The sequence below is a fragment of the Periplaneta americana genome, chromosome 12 (assembly GCF_040183065.1).
Source record: "Periplaneta americana isolate PAMFEO1 chromosome 12, P.americana_PAMFEO1_priV1, whole genome shotgun sequence".
Taxonomy (NCBI): domain Eukaryota; kingdom Metazoa; phylum Arthropoda; class Insecta; order Blattodea; family Blattidae; genus Periplaneta; species Periplaneta americana.
The window spans coordinates 107987791-108001867 of NC_091128.1; the positions used below are offsets into that span (position 1 = coordinate 107987791).

The window sequence follows — 14077 nt, forward strand, 5'->3', positions numbered from 1 at the left end:
TATGTTTTGTCACACGCAAAAATAATATTTAATTACATAGAAATCTGCTCCTTAATCATAATGTCATAATGAGAAGATATTACTTTTTTGTCTCCTTGCCTCTTTCGGTCTTTGCATGAAGATTTTCCCTAAACTCTTAGATGGATTTCGTTAATTTTAAGGGTGGGGATGTTGATATGTAATTATTTTTATTAAAGGAAATAATGAGTAGGCCTAAATATTTTGGGGGCTGAGGAAACATAAAATGCTGATTTATTTTAGCTCTGACAATTTCCTTCTTATACACGGCAAAGTAATGTAATAACAGATAACTTACTTTCACATTAAATCACCTCGAAGCTGAAGTAAAGAATAAAGTCAGTATTTCAGCAGTTTCCAAGTTTTGGAAATTTCTTCCACGTGGGAAGTAGACCATGAATCAAAGCAGATGGTAATATGAAGACGCAACATCAGGGTTATATACTGGATGTAGTAGCAGTTCGATTCCTCCAAATTTCTGTAGATAATAAAGATCCACATCGACTGCACGTCTGTTTGGAACAAACTGCCAGTGAATCACACCTTCAAAATTCTACCAGACTCACAACATTACTTTGGGACCAAACTGATTTTGCTTCATGACGACTTTGGCAGACTGACGGTAATCAAGCCACTGTTTTGAGGTAATATACCCATTTTTCATCACATATGACAATTATCCTGGTAAATCTATTATCCATGGGAATTGCGATAAACTGATGACAGACATCCACTCTGCATTGAGCCTGTTCAGATGTCAATTCATGAAGTGCAAATATACAACTTCTGTATGATTTTCTAAGCGACTTAATGTGGTGATGTATTGTAGCTTTTGAAGCACAAAGTTCTGACAAGCTACAAGTACTTTTTTGTGGATTTTCTTCCAGAAATGTTAGTGTATTCTCAATATTCCATACCTTAGATCTTCCAGGACGTTGTAAATCTTTAATGTCTTCTCCATTATTGAAAAGGTGGAATCATTGTACTACACACTGACTAACGACACCTTCACCCTTGAATTTAAATATTCTTCGACCTGTGGAAGCAGCTTTATAATCTTGTTTCCAGCAGTGCTAATCTCTAACTTTATCACCTTCATTTTATAGTCTTTGTGTTAACAGTTGACAACTGTCACAGCATCCTGTAAATTCCATTGCCCAACTAAAGAAAATCATTAAAATCTCACAAAACACCAAACTTAAAAAGCAGACATTATGTAGGACCTATACATATGTAAGTTGTAATGTAAAATTAGGTTCACTTATTAATTAGGTTATTTTATGTATTCTTATTAATTGTAATTATTGTGTATTGTAATTTTATTTTGTATTGTTTTTATTGTGTGTACCACTGCCATCGGATGCTTGTCCACTTGCAGTGTAAATAAATAAATATATATAAAAAGATACTTATGAAACAACCTAACAATTGAAGAGTAATGAATTAAGAATGGAAAGAATCTGATTTATGCACCATTGCAATCTTGTTTCTTACTGGATTAACTAATCTAAATAAAATAATTATAATGATATTCCTTCTTGCATAGGATCCAGTGTATCAGCGCACTAGAGAGTTGCTGGTGCTTAAAGAACAGTTGGAAAAGCAAGCTGAGGAGTGCAGACGAGAGCAACAATCGAGGGCTGCACGCAATATGGCCACACCTCCCCGTCTAGCCTCTCCAATACACAGTTGAATGCAGCAGCAAACTAACTCATCATTATGTGTTCATGTAGTACCTACCCTATGCCTAAGAAGTGAAAGTCTACAAAATATTGTACTCGTAAGTAAGGTATTCCTCTTTAAGTTGATATATAAGCACAGTACCATTCGCTTCATTTCTTACTGTTTTTGATGTGGTATTACATATGCAGTAAAGTGTCGTTATAACGAATTTGAAGGGACATCCAAAATAATAATGAAATTTCGTTAAACTGACATTAGTATTGAAAAACATTACCTTTAAAGAATATAGTAACTGGAATGAAGAAAAAGCTTTCCTTTACAGTGTTATATTGAATGTTAATCACATTTAACTAGTTCCTAGTGAGCGAGTAAGAATTAGAGTCCTGCGTTTAGTTACTTTGAGTCGACGCACTGATTCCATACTTTCTCGCTACATCTCCCTTCTTCATACCACTGTCTATTTTACTTGACTTACTGGTTCTTTCTCACACGTAAATCAATAATTGTCAAGCATTGGTCTACACACCAATGGTAATTGGCTTGGATACAAAGGCTAAAGAGTAGAGTCACTAACTAGATACATATGTGGCAGTCAGACACATATACAGTATATAGTCTTAGATTCAAAGACAACTTACTGACAATGGGTGTGAAAAGCTACATATTAGTCTTAACTCAAGTCTCCATGAACTGATGGGTTTCAGCATGAGGATATTCGATTATTCCTTACAAAAAATTTCGTTATAACAAATATTTTTGCCTTCATTGGGATCATTTTTACATTCGCTAAACTGTATACCAGTATTCGTTATAAAGGCATTCTTTTTACATTAAAAGTATTGCGAAATGGCGGACATCAATATAAAAATTTGCAAAACTGAAAAATTCATTATTCTGGCATTCACTATAACGATATTTTACTGTATTCAGTAATAGTTTACATTTGTATTCAAATTTTCCGTACTTTCATCATCCATTAGGGGACATTACAATGAAGAACATTACTATCAAGTTCAAAAGTAATAATGTATTCTTAATATTAGTGGATATTGAGTTACATTCTTTGCAGAGGATGGACATAAAGATTGACTTCTTGAACAATCTTAATTGCAGAAAATATCAATGGAAGTGATACTGGTCAACATAACTGGAAGCAGATGCCCTGTAACTGTAATCCAGAATATCAGAAACTGAAACTGAAAGGAAGGTATGGTACAAGGTACTTCATGCCAGGGAGTCGTTCAGTTTTTCATATCACCTTTTTTGGTTAGTAGTGTACTCACTTTCTCACTCTAATCACAATATTTGACTTTATTTCCCCCTACAAAAAAACAAATAAATAAAAACTTCCTATATGCGTTCCACACCTAAAACAACATTGCCAAGAACTTTGTGCTGGAACCAAACACTGGCAATGTTATTTTAACGTATTTATGTCATTTGTGGCAAAAATTTTCAAAATGCGTAAGAACTTTAAGAATTCCATGAACATCCAAGGTTATAAATGACATGGATTATATTTACCTTATCTAAAGATGGATAAAATTAGTCTTAATAGAAGTTGAAAGTGGTTGAAGAAACTGTTTTTAAGCTTCGGCTATGTAATTCTAAATTACCACAGTCTACAAATTTTGAGAGATAAATAGAAGACATAAAAAATTTGGAGAGTAACTACTTTTCGTTAAAAAAAATGAAGTGCTGGTATGCTCCTAAAAGTAGAGGTATACAGAAACATATTGTGATAAGACTTTACTGTGAGTCGTGACTTCCCTATGTTAGTGATGGACGCAAGTGTGTATTGAGATCATGATGACATTTTCTAGTGTATCCACTAATATCTAATTTGGCATATTAGTGGTTTGTGACGAATAAGACGAAAGAATAGAACCAACTTACATAGTTATAAAATAAATATGTTTTCATGTAAGTAGCATATTCATATTGTAAAGTATTTTTGAACATTAATTTAAAAATATATAATTATATGACTTCAAAATGGTGCAAATAATTGCATACTATATGTTAATTTTTTCTTTTATAGTAATTGATGTTTAAAATGTATTGTGCATATTATTTTTATTGAGATACATTAATAAATACTGAAGAGATATAGCTTTTTTACATTGTGCTACAGTTAAATTCTATATTAGATGTCCTCCACTAAAAGAAAATTAAATACCCGTTTCTTGGCAGGTTAAAGCATTACATGGTCTAGAATCAGAAAAATACAGTATTTATTGAAGTACAAGATAATCTATGTCCCTATATTCATCGTCTAATTCAGAACTTGTGTTTTGTCTTTGTTTAAACTCGGTGATTTTTGGGGAAGACCAAAGTGGTCAGCAAATAGGATATGTAAACAATTAGTAGAGGAATATTTTCTAAAAATATTATAAATGAGTATCAAACATGCAACACAGATATTTGTAAAAACAATTAGTACAAAAATATTGATCACATTTTCTAAAATACTATAAATGAGTGTCAAACATACAACACAGATAAGTATTTTTGGTCAGTATTAACGTAAGTACTGCACTTTTAATATTGCTTCTAAATTCTTTCCATTTCCTAAGTTTATAACATATATGCATTCACAACCTCAACAAGAGCAAAATAAATTGATACTTGAACCTTACATTTTCTCTCTCTCAATAGTAGAGATATTAGCAAGATTCATCAAACAAATATCATAAACGTTTGTGTAACACAAAAATCGATATTTTTTATTACAGGTCTCGAAATTGTCGAGAGTAAATTTCAAAAATTATTTTAGTGATCACAGTGTAATTATTCTAATATAAGTATCTACCCACGAGAGATGACATTTCAGGTTTTCAAATGCGTAATAAACTATACCACCACTACCAGCAAAAATACAGTTTCACCTGTCTTCGAACCTTGGGCTAGATACTATAAGAAGTATGTGAAGGACATATGTATGACATTTTAATGTATCTCTCGAAATTACATGATTAAATGGTTCTAAGAAATAATCTCGTAACACGAAAACTCGTAAAGTGAATTTATTTTAACATGGATAAGATAGGAATTAGAGGTGCACTGTTAACAGAATGGCTAAAGTGTTGGCTTTCCACGCTATTAACCTGGGTTCGAATCGCAGTGGGTTCATGTAAAATTTGTAGTGTCAAAAAGAAAGTGTTCAATGGTAGGTTTTCATGGGGCACTCCCTTTTCTCCTCCCGGCATTCCACCATTACTGCATTAATCATCATAATCCTCACACTAGTGCGTTGTAGACCACCTCTCATGGTTCATAAAGAGCAAAGAGTCTACAAGTATGGCGTGTTATTCCTAGAAAGAGAGATTGGATCAGTGATGCAAAAGTTAAGTACCCCCAACTGGAAAAAAGAAATAGAAATTAGGATATTCTCCAAAAATAAAAAATAAAAATAAATAATAATAATAATAATAATAATAAAGGCAACTCACAAATTTAGAAACATGTAATTATTTATTAGTTTATTTAGTTAGTACAATACAATGCTACAGTTATTGTCAGTCTGTGAACTGGATCTGATGAATCTGGATCATCACATACTTGCTGTCATGTCAGTCTTCGGTCACATGATGAATGAACTGGATCTGATAAGTCTGGATCATCACACTCTTGCTCTCTCGTGACAGTGAACTGACAGTTTTAAACTTTTTTAAGACTCAGCGGACAGGCTGCATTCTTTCTTTCTCTTTAGAATTTCTTGTAGCAAGCCAAGCAATTCTGAATCATGTTTTAAAAATCAACCATTTGTTTAGATGAAAGATGTTTGATGGACTCAACAACATTGAGCTTTTATCCTTCATTTCTATCGTACTCCATTTCTACAAGCTCTTCATTGGTGAATAATTCTGCTGTGTGGATGTATCAGTTCATCCACATTTGCCTGGTCTACATCCTCAAACCCAACAGACCTCGCCATGTCAACAATGTCATGTCTTGGATTGAAAAGCTTTTGTCCAGGATCAGAATCATGAGAATCAGAAACTTCAGGCCAAATATTTTTCCAAACTCCCTTCATACATGAATATCTAAAGTTGTCAATTGCCTTTTCTCATGTTAAAGTTCTTCCAAAATTCTTTCACAGACATGTGATCTTAGCCATCAGTATCTTTAATTAGCTGCGTAAATGTTTTGCAAAAATAATAACTCTTGAAAGTTGATCTATTGGTTGAATCAGGGATATTGTGTTTGGTGGCAGAAACAGAACATTGATGTTCTCATCGACATCAGCGATGCTTATAGGATGTGCTGATGCATTGTCCAGAAGTAGCAGAATTTTAAAGGACACATTTATCTTTTTACAATAAGCCTTCAATTCACGACAGAGTCAATTACAAAAATATGATTGAAACACAGCTCCTGTTATTCAAACTTTTTTTTTGTTTGCTGCTGTACAACAGGTATAATTCCTCCTTAGAATAATCCTTGAGTACTCATGGGTTTTCGAAGTGATAAACTATTAATAGTTTAGTTTTATGGTTCCCTAAAACATTTTCTCGTAACAGCAATGTGAGAGGTTCTTGGAACCTTTAAAACCTGGGGCTGTCTTTTCTTCTACAGACAGAAATGTTCTGTTTGGCTTACACTTCCAGAACAATCGTGTTTCAACCAGATTGAACACTTGCTGTGGTAGATAACCAGTGTGCTTAAATGCGACAGGCTCATGTCAGTAGATTTACTGACATGTAAAAGAACTTCTGTGGGACAAAATTCCGGCACACTGGCGACCTGATATAACCTCAGCAGTTACGAGTGTCGTTAAATAAACCATAATGTTTTAGATCTGGGTCTTCCTTTTCCATCATTCCATACACAAGTCTAGGCATGATGCCTTAGACCACGATGCTATGGTATGGGACACCAAACTACTGTACCCTTCTGAATAATTCACCTTTGTTTTCTACATCATTCAAAATGGGGAAAACAATTATTATAATAGCCTGGAAATTTTCATTGTATAAGCTATCACCATCAAGCAGCATCTGCATAAGCTTGTAATACTTACTATGATTTCGAAAGGCTGTTATTGATTAGTGAGCCATATTATAATGGATTATGTTTTTTTCGTTCTATTTAATAGATTTAAGATGTTTACTATAGAACAGGTAGGTAATAAATTTCTGTTTAAAATATATTGGCAGGTTGACCCTTATAGGGGGTGGGGGAGGATGATACCTACTTTAAGTTCATAGGCACTTTCTATCAAAAGAAGTCTCTGTTTTTACTGAGTCTGAAAACATATTCTAGCAGGCCATGGGACAAGCCAGTATTTGCAGTACAATTCCACCAAATTCGGGACATGTAGCAACTCTTAGCTATAAATCACATGGATTGGTTCAAAGGCAAAAGTTAAGAATGGATTGTAATTGTACGTACCACAATAGTATTTACACAATATATAGTAGCAAAACGTTATTTCCTCTAAAAACCGAATCACGCATGTGAAGTGGGTAAGCATTAGGTACATTATTTTCTATAAAATACTTTGAAACTTTTTCAAATATATGCGCATTTGCTAATTTACAGACGTGTTTTATCTTCAATATATTGTTTATATTTTTTTAAGTTAGTCATTTAAACATGTCTTCAGAAGTACAGTATTATTCAGAACTTCATGTAATATAAACGAATGAAATTCGAAGTTGTTAAAACCAATTCTGTGAAATTTTAGAATATATTTTGGATGTTAATGTAGTTTATATGCTGGGCTACATTGTTCATATGCTCAGCTACACTGCTAATATCATAGCATATACATTAATTTGGCGTGCAATTAAATGAAATTATCCAATAATTTTGATTGAGCTTTTGTCACAGATACAGCATTTTGAAGATCTCATATTGGAACTCATTGTTAAAGATGCTGAAAATGTGTATTTCCATCAAAATCTTGAGATTGAATTTTTGTCAAAAACACAATACTTTCTCCTGTACTGTTCGTAAATAAAAATAATTGTGGGTAAGTTTGTTGTAGGGAATGGGATTTTAATGCCGTTTTGTAATTATTGAAATACTTAATGATATACTTTTACAATATTTATATAGATATGTCATATATCTTCGTAGATGTGACAAGTAGGGCTTTGAGTATGGGTACAGTCATCACAAGAAAAAAAGGCCAGACTGTTGTTTGGATCAAAATCAAAGTTTTAATATGTGGTTCACAAATTGTTTCAAAGGAAAACAGGTATGTGACCTCTTAATCGATAATCAATCATTGAGGGTTAATTGAATGTTAGTCACTTGGATGATTTTTTCAATACTGCCTGTGGCCTGGCAGATAGAACTCTGGCCTCACATGCAGGAGATTGGGGTTCAATCCTGCCTGGAGAATTTTTTTTTATATTGTATAATTTTTCATTTCCTGTGATTTATCATTTCGAAATTCATACCATTTTTTGCTTTTTTGTTGTATGACACTATGATTACACGACAATTTTTTAAGAACTAAGCTTCACTGGTATAATTTTTTAACTCCAAAAATAACACTTTATTTGAAGCACGAAAATAAAAATAGTAATAAAACTAGCATTATATACAGAATTCATTGCGAAAAATTCTCACCTTGATTTTTTTTTTATAGTTAGTACAATATTTATTCAAGTAAAGTTAACCATAGAAGAAGTAAATGAAGAGTAGCTTACGAGCTATCATTCAACTTATTATTAAATTTGTCTTAACTAATAATTACATGCATTCTCTCTCAATAGCGATACTCTATATTGACTGCATTCCATCGAGTCTTATACAGTTTGAGACAAATGTTTAGTTTAGTAAACAATATGTAAACATGTGAGAAGATAGGTGTAATGTGTATTGCATTATTTATTTAAAAAAATAATGAAAATGCTGCTGTATAACTATGTTTTTAATGTAGACAAACTACAAAATAACAATCATTACTTATTTACTAGCTTTTAAGGAACCCGGAAGTTCATTGCCGCCCTCACATAAGCCCGCCATTGGTCCCTATCCTGAGCAAGATTAATCCATTCTCTACCATCATATCCCACCTCCCTCAAATACATTTTAATAATATCTTCCCATCTACGTCTCGGCCTCCTCAAAGGTCTTTTTCCCTCCGGCCTCCCAACTAACACTATATGCATTTCTGGATTTTCCCATACGTGCTACATGCCCTGCCCATAAAAAATAACAATCATTACAAATCATTACAAAGAAAAAATTTTGCACAAAAATGTTGATATTGTGTGTTCTATTCAGCACACCTTCCATACCAAAGATAAAAAGATGTGTGTCTGGTATTTAATACTAAAGATTGGATGAAAAATGGGTGGAGCAGAGAAAAATTCTCACTAAGTGATTTAAGACAGCACTCATTCTGTCGGATCCTAGTTACTCGTAATGAGTGCACCTCTGCACATGATGTGTTGGACATTGTGCCAGTGTCACACATCTGTGACACAGTGCATGAGGGGGCCACTAAAGGGAAACTAAGAGGTGGAGCTTAAACTGAGAAGATTCAATCCGGCATCGAAACTGGAATCCGGTGTGGCTTAGTGGATAAAGCATTGGCATATAGAACTGAAAACCCGGGTTCGAGTCCTGGTGTTGGAGAGAATTTTTCTCCGCTCCAACCATCCTTCATCATATGATAATGCAGAATTTCTGCACGGAAATATATGTATTTCGGTGCATCACAATACTATAAAAATTGGAATAAAAAAACTCTTAGTTATTCCGATAAATACAGTATTTGTTGAACATCTTCGCTAGATATGCTTTTTTTGTCTGTGATTTATATTATACATCCAGGACTCAAAAACCAACTTGTTGCTTTACTTTATTTAAGAAAAGTATCTTATTTACTTAACCCTTTTCTTGCAGTAGTTAATTATTCTTTATTTCTTTGATTGTTAATTGTGCATGATTATGTAGTGAATTTATACCTTTCTCATCTAAATATTTAGTTTAAATACATATTTCAATAGTTTGTTCTATATGAAGATGTGATTGTTAAGGAGAGAATGCTGATGATAAGTGACTCTTGTGTACACCAAAGTGTATGGTAAACTACTTAGACGTTTTTTGAGTTGTCATAGAAAAATACATTTCAAGTACTGGTATCTATTGAAGCTGTAACACAGTGCATTCTGTTACAAAAAACTGTACCAAGGAATGATACCAGCTCAATATTAGAAGCTCTATTTATGTAAGTAGACGCACATGTAATGACTTACACAATGTATATACGAGAGAGCTGTTATTGCAGTGTGTTTATATAAATATTGTAAATAATCTTTGAAATGTTGTCTTTATGAAAAAGTTTTGCATATTGATGAATTTAAGCACTGGGTACAATAAATGAGCTTTTTTTCCGTACTCTTCTGTGAAGATGCCAAAACCGTTATTTCATACTTAACAAAAATAAACAGCTGTAATGTACTTTCTTTGTTTATAAATGATAACCTTGTCTAACCCATACTGATAATTCAGCAACTACATAATGCTTCTTTATATTCATTCTTGTTTTAATACAATGAACTAAGTCACTTTATAGACTACAGCTTCATGAAGAAGTAATTTTCTTTCTTTCGTCTTTCTTTTCCATGTTTCTGTCTATACAGGATGTTTCAGAAATGATAGTAAAAAATTTAGGGGTTAAAAGTAAAAACGAAGAGAAACAAAAAAGTTCCAGTAAACATGGATCTGCAAATTAACTGTTAACGTGATACTGTCTTTTGTGCTGGTTGGGGCCTGCTGAATACAAAGTACTAATTCCAACCAAAGCAGTGACAATTTTATTTAATTTGTCAATCATGGGACAGTGAAATTCATAATGTTGGCTTCAACTCCACAGAAATGTGATTAAACATACACAAAGAAACTTTATTTGAACAACAGTAAAGTCTGTGGATATACAAGATAAAAATAATTTAATAATTTATTTTAATTTACCTGCCAGAGTTAAGCTCTTCTCTTCCACTCACCAGATCTACAATTAATACAAATGCATAAGTAATAATAATAATAAATGATGATAATGATGATGATGATGTCAAAGCCTCTGATAGAGGTTCGGGCTGATATGCACATCTATTATCAGGCAGTACATCTCACTTGACGATATGTATCAGAGGAAGAACAATTGTATGCATCTGAAGTCTGATTAGTGTAATACATAGCTAATCGATGATATATGCATTGGAGGGGGAAAGAAACTGGCCACCCTACCCCATTATCTCCTGACCTAGTTGTGAGGTTCATACCTGTCTTCAGATAGTTAACTACACTACAATAATCTGAAATAATATTATTGAAACTTATCTAAGTTACCAGGTAAGCTGTATACAGTAGAATCCCTCTTATCCAGCACCAAAGGGACCAGGCTAGTTCCGGATACGAGATTTTGCCGGATAATTGAATAAATACCAGTATATGACTTGCTCATAACTGAATAAACATAAAAACTGTGTGGATTTTCCTTATTAAAACACATCACACAACACAAATAATACATTAGGTTCGAATATTCACTGAAAATGAAAGTTCGTGTGAACTTCCTAATGTGGCAACACTGATGGCCCGAACGTAATTGAATAAACATAAAAGCTGTGTGAATTTTCTTTATTAAAACACATCACACAACACAAATAATACACTAATTTTAGGTTCGAATATTTATTGAAAACGAAAGTTCGTACGAACTTTCTAATGTGGCAACACTGATGGCCCGAACATAATTAAATAAACATAAAAGCTGTGTGAATTTTCTTTATTAAAACATATCACACAACACAAATAATACACTAATTATAGATTCGAATATTCATTGAAAATAAAAGTTCGTGCGAATTTCTTAGTGTGGCAAAACTGACGACCCAGACTGTGGCAATGTAGCAGATTTAAACTTTTTTTTTGACCCAGCCAAAAGTGCCATTGTTTTGGTATTGCCTGTTATTTGGATGCCAGTTATGAGGGATTTTACTGTACATTAGAAATGTAAAGATAATTACTTAGGATTATCATTTATAAAGTAAAAATACACTTCATAATGAGGATTCACGGGCTATCAGCTGAGTTAAAGTTGTGGAATACTCCAAGCTTTTGGCTACTGATTCTGTAGCCATCATCAGGGAACTGGTGATGCCGATGTCTGAGTATCGTCTCATATATAAATTGGTTTGATGAGATGATGTGGAATTGGCAAGAGGTGAGACCAATCTGGGGCCAGGAATTCTGTGTGTTCATAAGCTCTGCCCCTACTGAGGTTCCTCTTGTGATGTTGGTGGATGGCAAGCCTGGATCGGCCAGCTGAGCTAGGTGCTGGTCCTCGGTACTCGGTGTAGATTCTCGTGAGGGCTTTAGTCTGTTTAAGGTCAGAGTCCATGCCTTGCTGAGTTGCAGGCCACCACCCCTATTTAAGTTGTTCTTTTCTAATCTAATTTCAATGGCCTCCAGGATTACTCGTTCCCAATAGTGATTGGATTTCTTGACGATCTCAGTCTGGTCAAACAGGATCCTGTGCTCATTTTCTATGCTGTGTTGAGCCACGGCTGTTGGCCCCCAGGTCAAAGTGTTATAGGCTCTCTCTTTCTAACATTAGGTATGAAGAAAGCATAACTCTGCAAATGAATATACAAACCAAGGTTTACTTAAAAGTTATGCTTCTAAGTATAGCCTGTAGGCATTCATTATGCGACTTACCTTTTTTATAGTATGGTTACGAAAGAATTGGAACAAGTCAGAAACATTTTCTAGAGAGGTCATTCAGTTCACTTCATGCCGTCCCTTTCATTCCAAAGCCTTAGGCCTAATAATGAGGAATCTGCTAATACTACGGTTAATTGTGTAAGTATTGATGCATCTGCAATAGCATTCAACCTACAACAAGTGACCATACAAGTGAAAACAAATGACGAAGTGGACAAATATGAAGCATTCTATAGAATCAGTTTTGGCACAAGGGTCTTAGGATCACATTAACAAAAATCAATGTTTATTTGATGTAACTGGAATTATGCTGTACTTAACTAAGCAATGTATGGGTTTCAGAGGACGTAATAAATGTTTATTTTTTCATTTGCGTATGTATTGTCCACCGCTGTGGATTAATGGTTAGCATGTTTTACTTAAACAAGCGGGCCAGAGTTCAAATCTCTGTTGGAACAAGTTACCTGAATGAGTTTCTTTCCGAGGTTTTCCTTCAGCTGATTGAAGTAGAATTGCTTGGTAATAGGAACAAATGCTGGGTAACTTTCGGTGCTGGACCCTGGACTCATTTCACCGGCATTATCACCTTCATTTCATTCAGACGCTAAATAACCTAGATGTTGATACAGCGTCGTAAAATAACCCAATAAAAAAATTGCTTGGTAACTTTCAGCATTGGATCTCGGACTCATTTTGCCATCATTTATTCACATGCCATTGTCATCATTACCATAGTCAGGTTGAAGTTCACGGTACATTGCGCTATATTTGTACAAGAGTGTGACCATTTGGCGACAGAAATCATTCACAGAACAGAGTGGTAAGCACAGTAAACCTCAGGCTGGGGTGTAAGCCTTCGAGCCCCTCTTCAGTAAAAAAGGTATGTATTTGTTTTTTTTTTTTTTTAAGCACATCGGTGCATTTGTATGCTCATGATAAGAATATGTAACTATCTGTCTATGAATTAGCTTATTTTATCGTCCTATTATGCTTCTCCCCCCCCCCCCCAAGAAAGTCATTCTATCTCAGCATATGGCAATGAATATAATGAAGTATGTACAGTATAAAATTTGTTGTTATTATTATTATTATTATTATTATTCATGGGGTGAGCCAGTAGGCCCGTCCCCATTATAACTGCTCTTTCCAATAAAACCTAGGAGTTCCAACATTTCTCCTTCCTCTTGGAGCAAACTGGAAAGCTTTCTTTGGCATTTGGCGATCCTCCATCCATTCTAGATGATCCAGCCACCTATTACACTAATTTGTTAACCTTTGTGTTATTCCCTCTATACCTAATTCTTTTCTGATCTTTTCATTCTTCTTGTGCTGTAATAAAGAATATCCCGCCACTGATCTTAGGAATTTCATTTCTGAGGCTTCTAGTCTTCTTTTGTCTCTTTGTGTTAAAGTCCATGTCTCTGCTCCGTAAAGTAATACTGGAAGGGCTACTGTTTTGTAGAGTTTTAACTGTGTTTCTTTCGTTGTTCTCTTTCCTACACTCCGTATAATTGTTCTGCATATACCTTGATATCTATGCAACGTTTCTTTCATACTGTACATCTTTTTTCCATATAAGAAATGTTCCATCCTAAATATTTAAAATTACTGATTTGTTCAATAATTTTGGAGTCAACAATAACTATTATTATTATTATTATTATTATTATTTGTGCGCATGTGT

General features: G+C 33.9%; 1 protein-coding gene across 5 annotated transcripts in view; it reads left to right on the plus strand.

Annotated features, from left to right (window-relative positions):
• Positions 1 to 10125, plus strand: part of mtm (phosphatidylinositol-3-phosphate phosphatase) — a 35546-nt gene extending 25421 nt beyond the window's left edge. For all 5 annotated transcript variants that reach the window (XM_069841897.1, XM_069841896.1, XM_069841898.1 and 2 more), the window contains 2 exons: positions 1565 to 1798; positions 2815 to 10125. In XM_069841897.1, the coding sequence (XP_069697998.1) occupies positions 1565 to 1711 (147 nt within the window). In that variant the 3' untranslated portion in view covers positions 1712 to 1798; positions 2815 to 10125. The remainder of the gene's footprint in view (positions 1 to 1564; positions 1799 to 2814) is intronic.
• The last annotated feature ends 3952 nt before the right edge of the window (positions 10126 to 14077 follow it).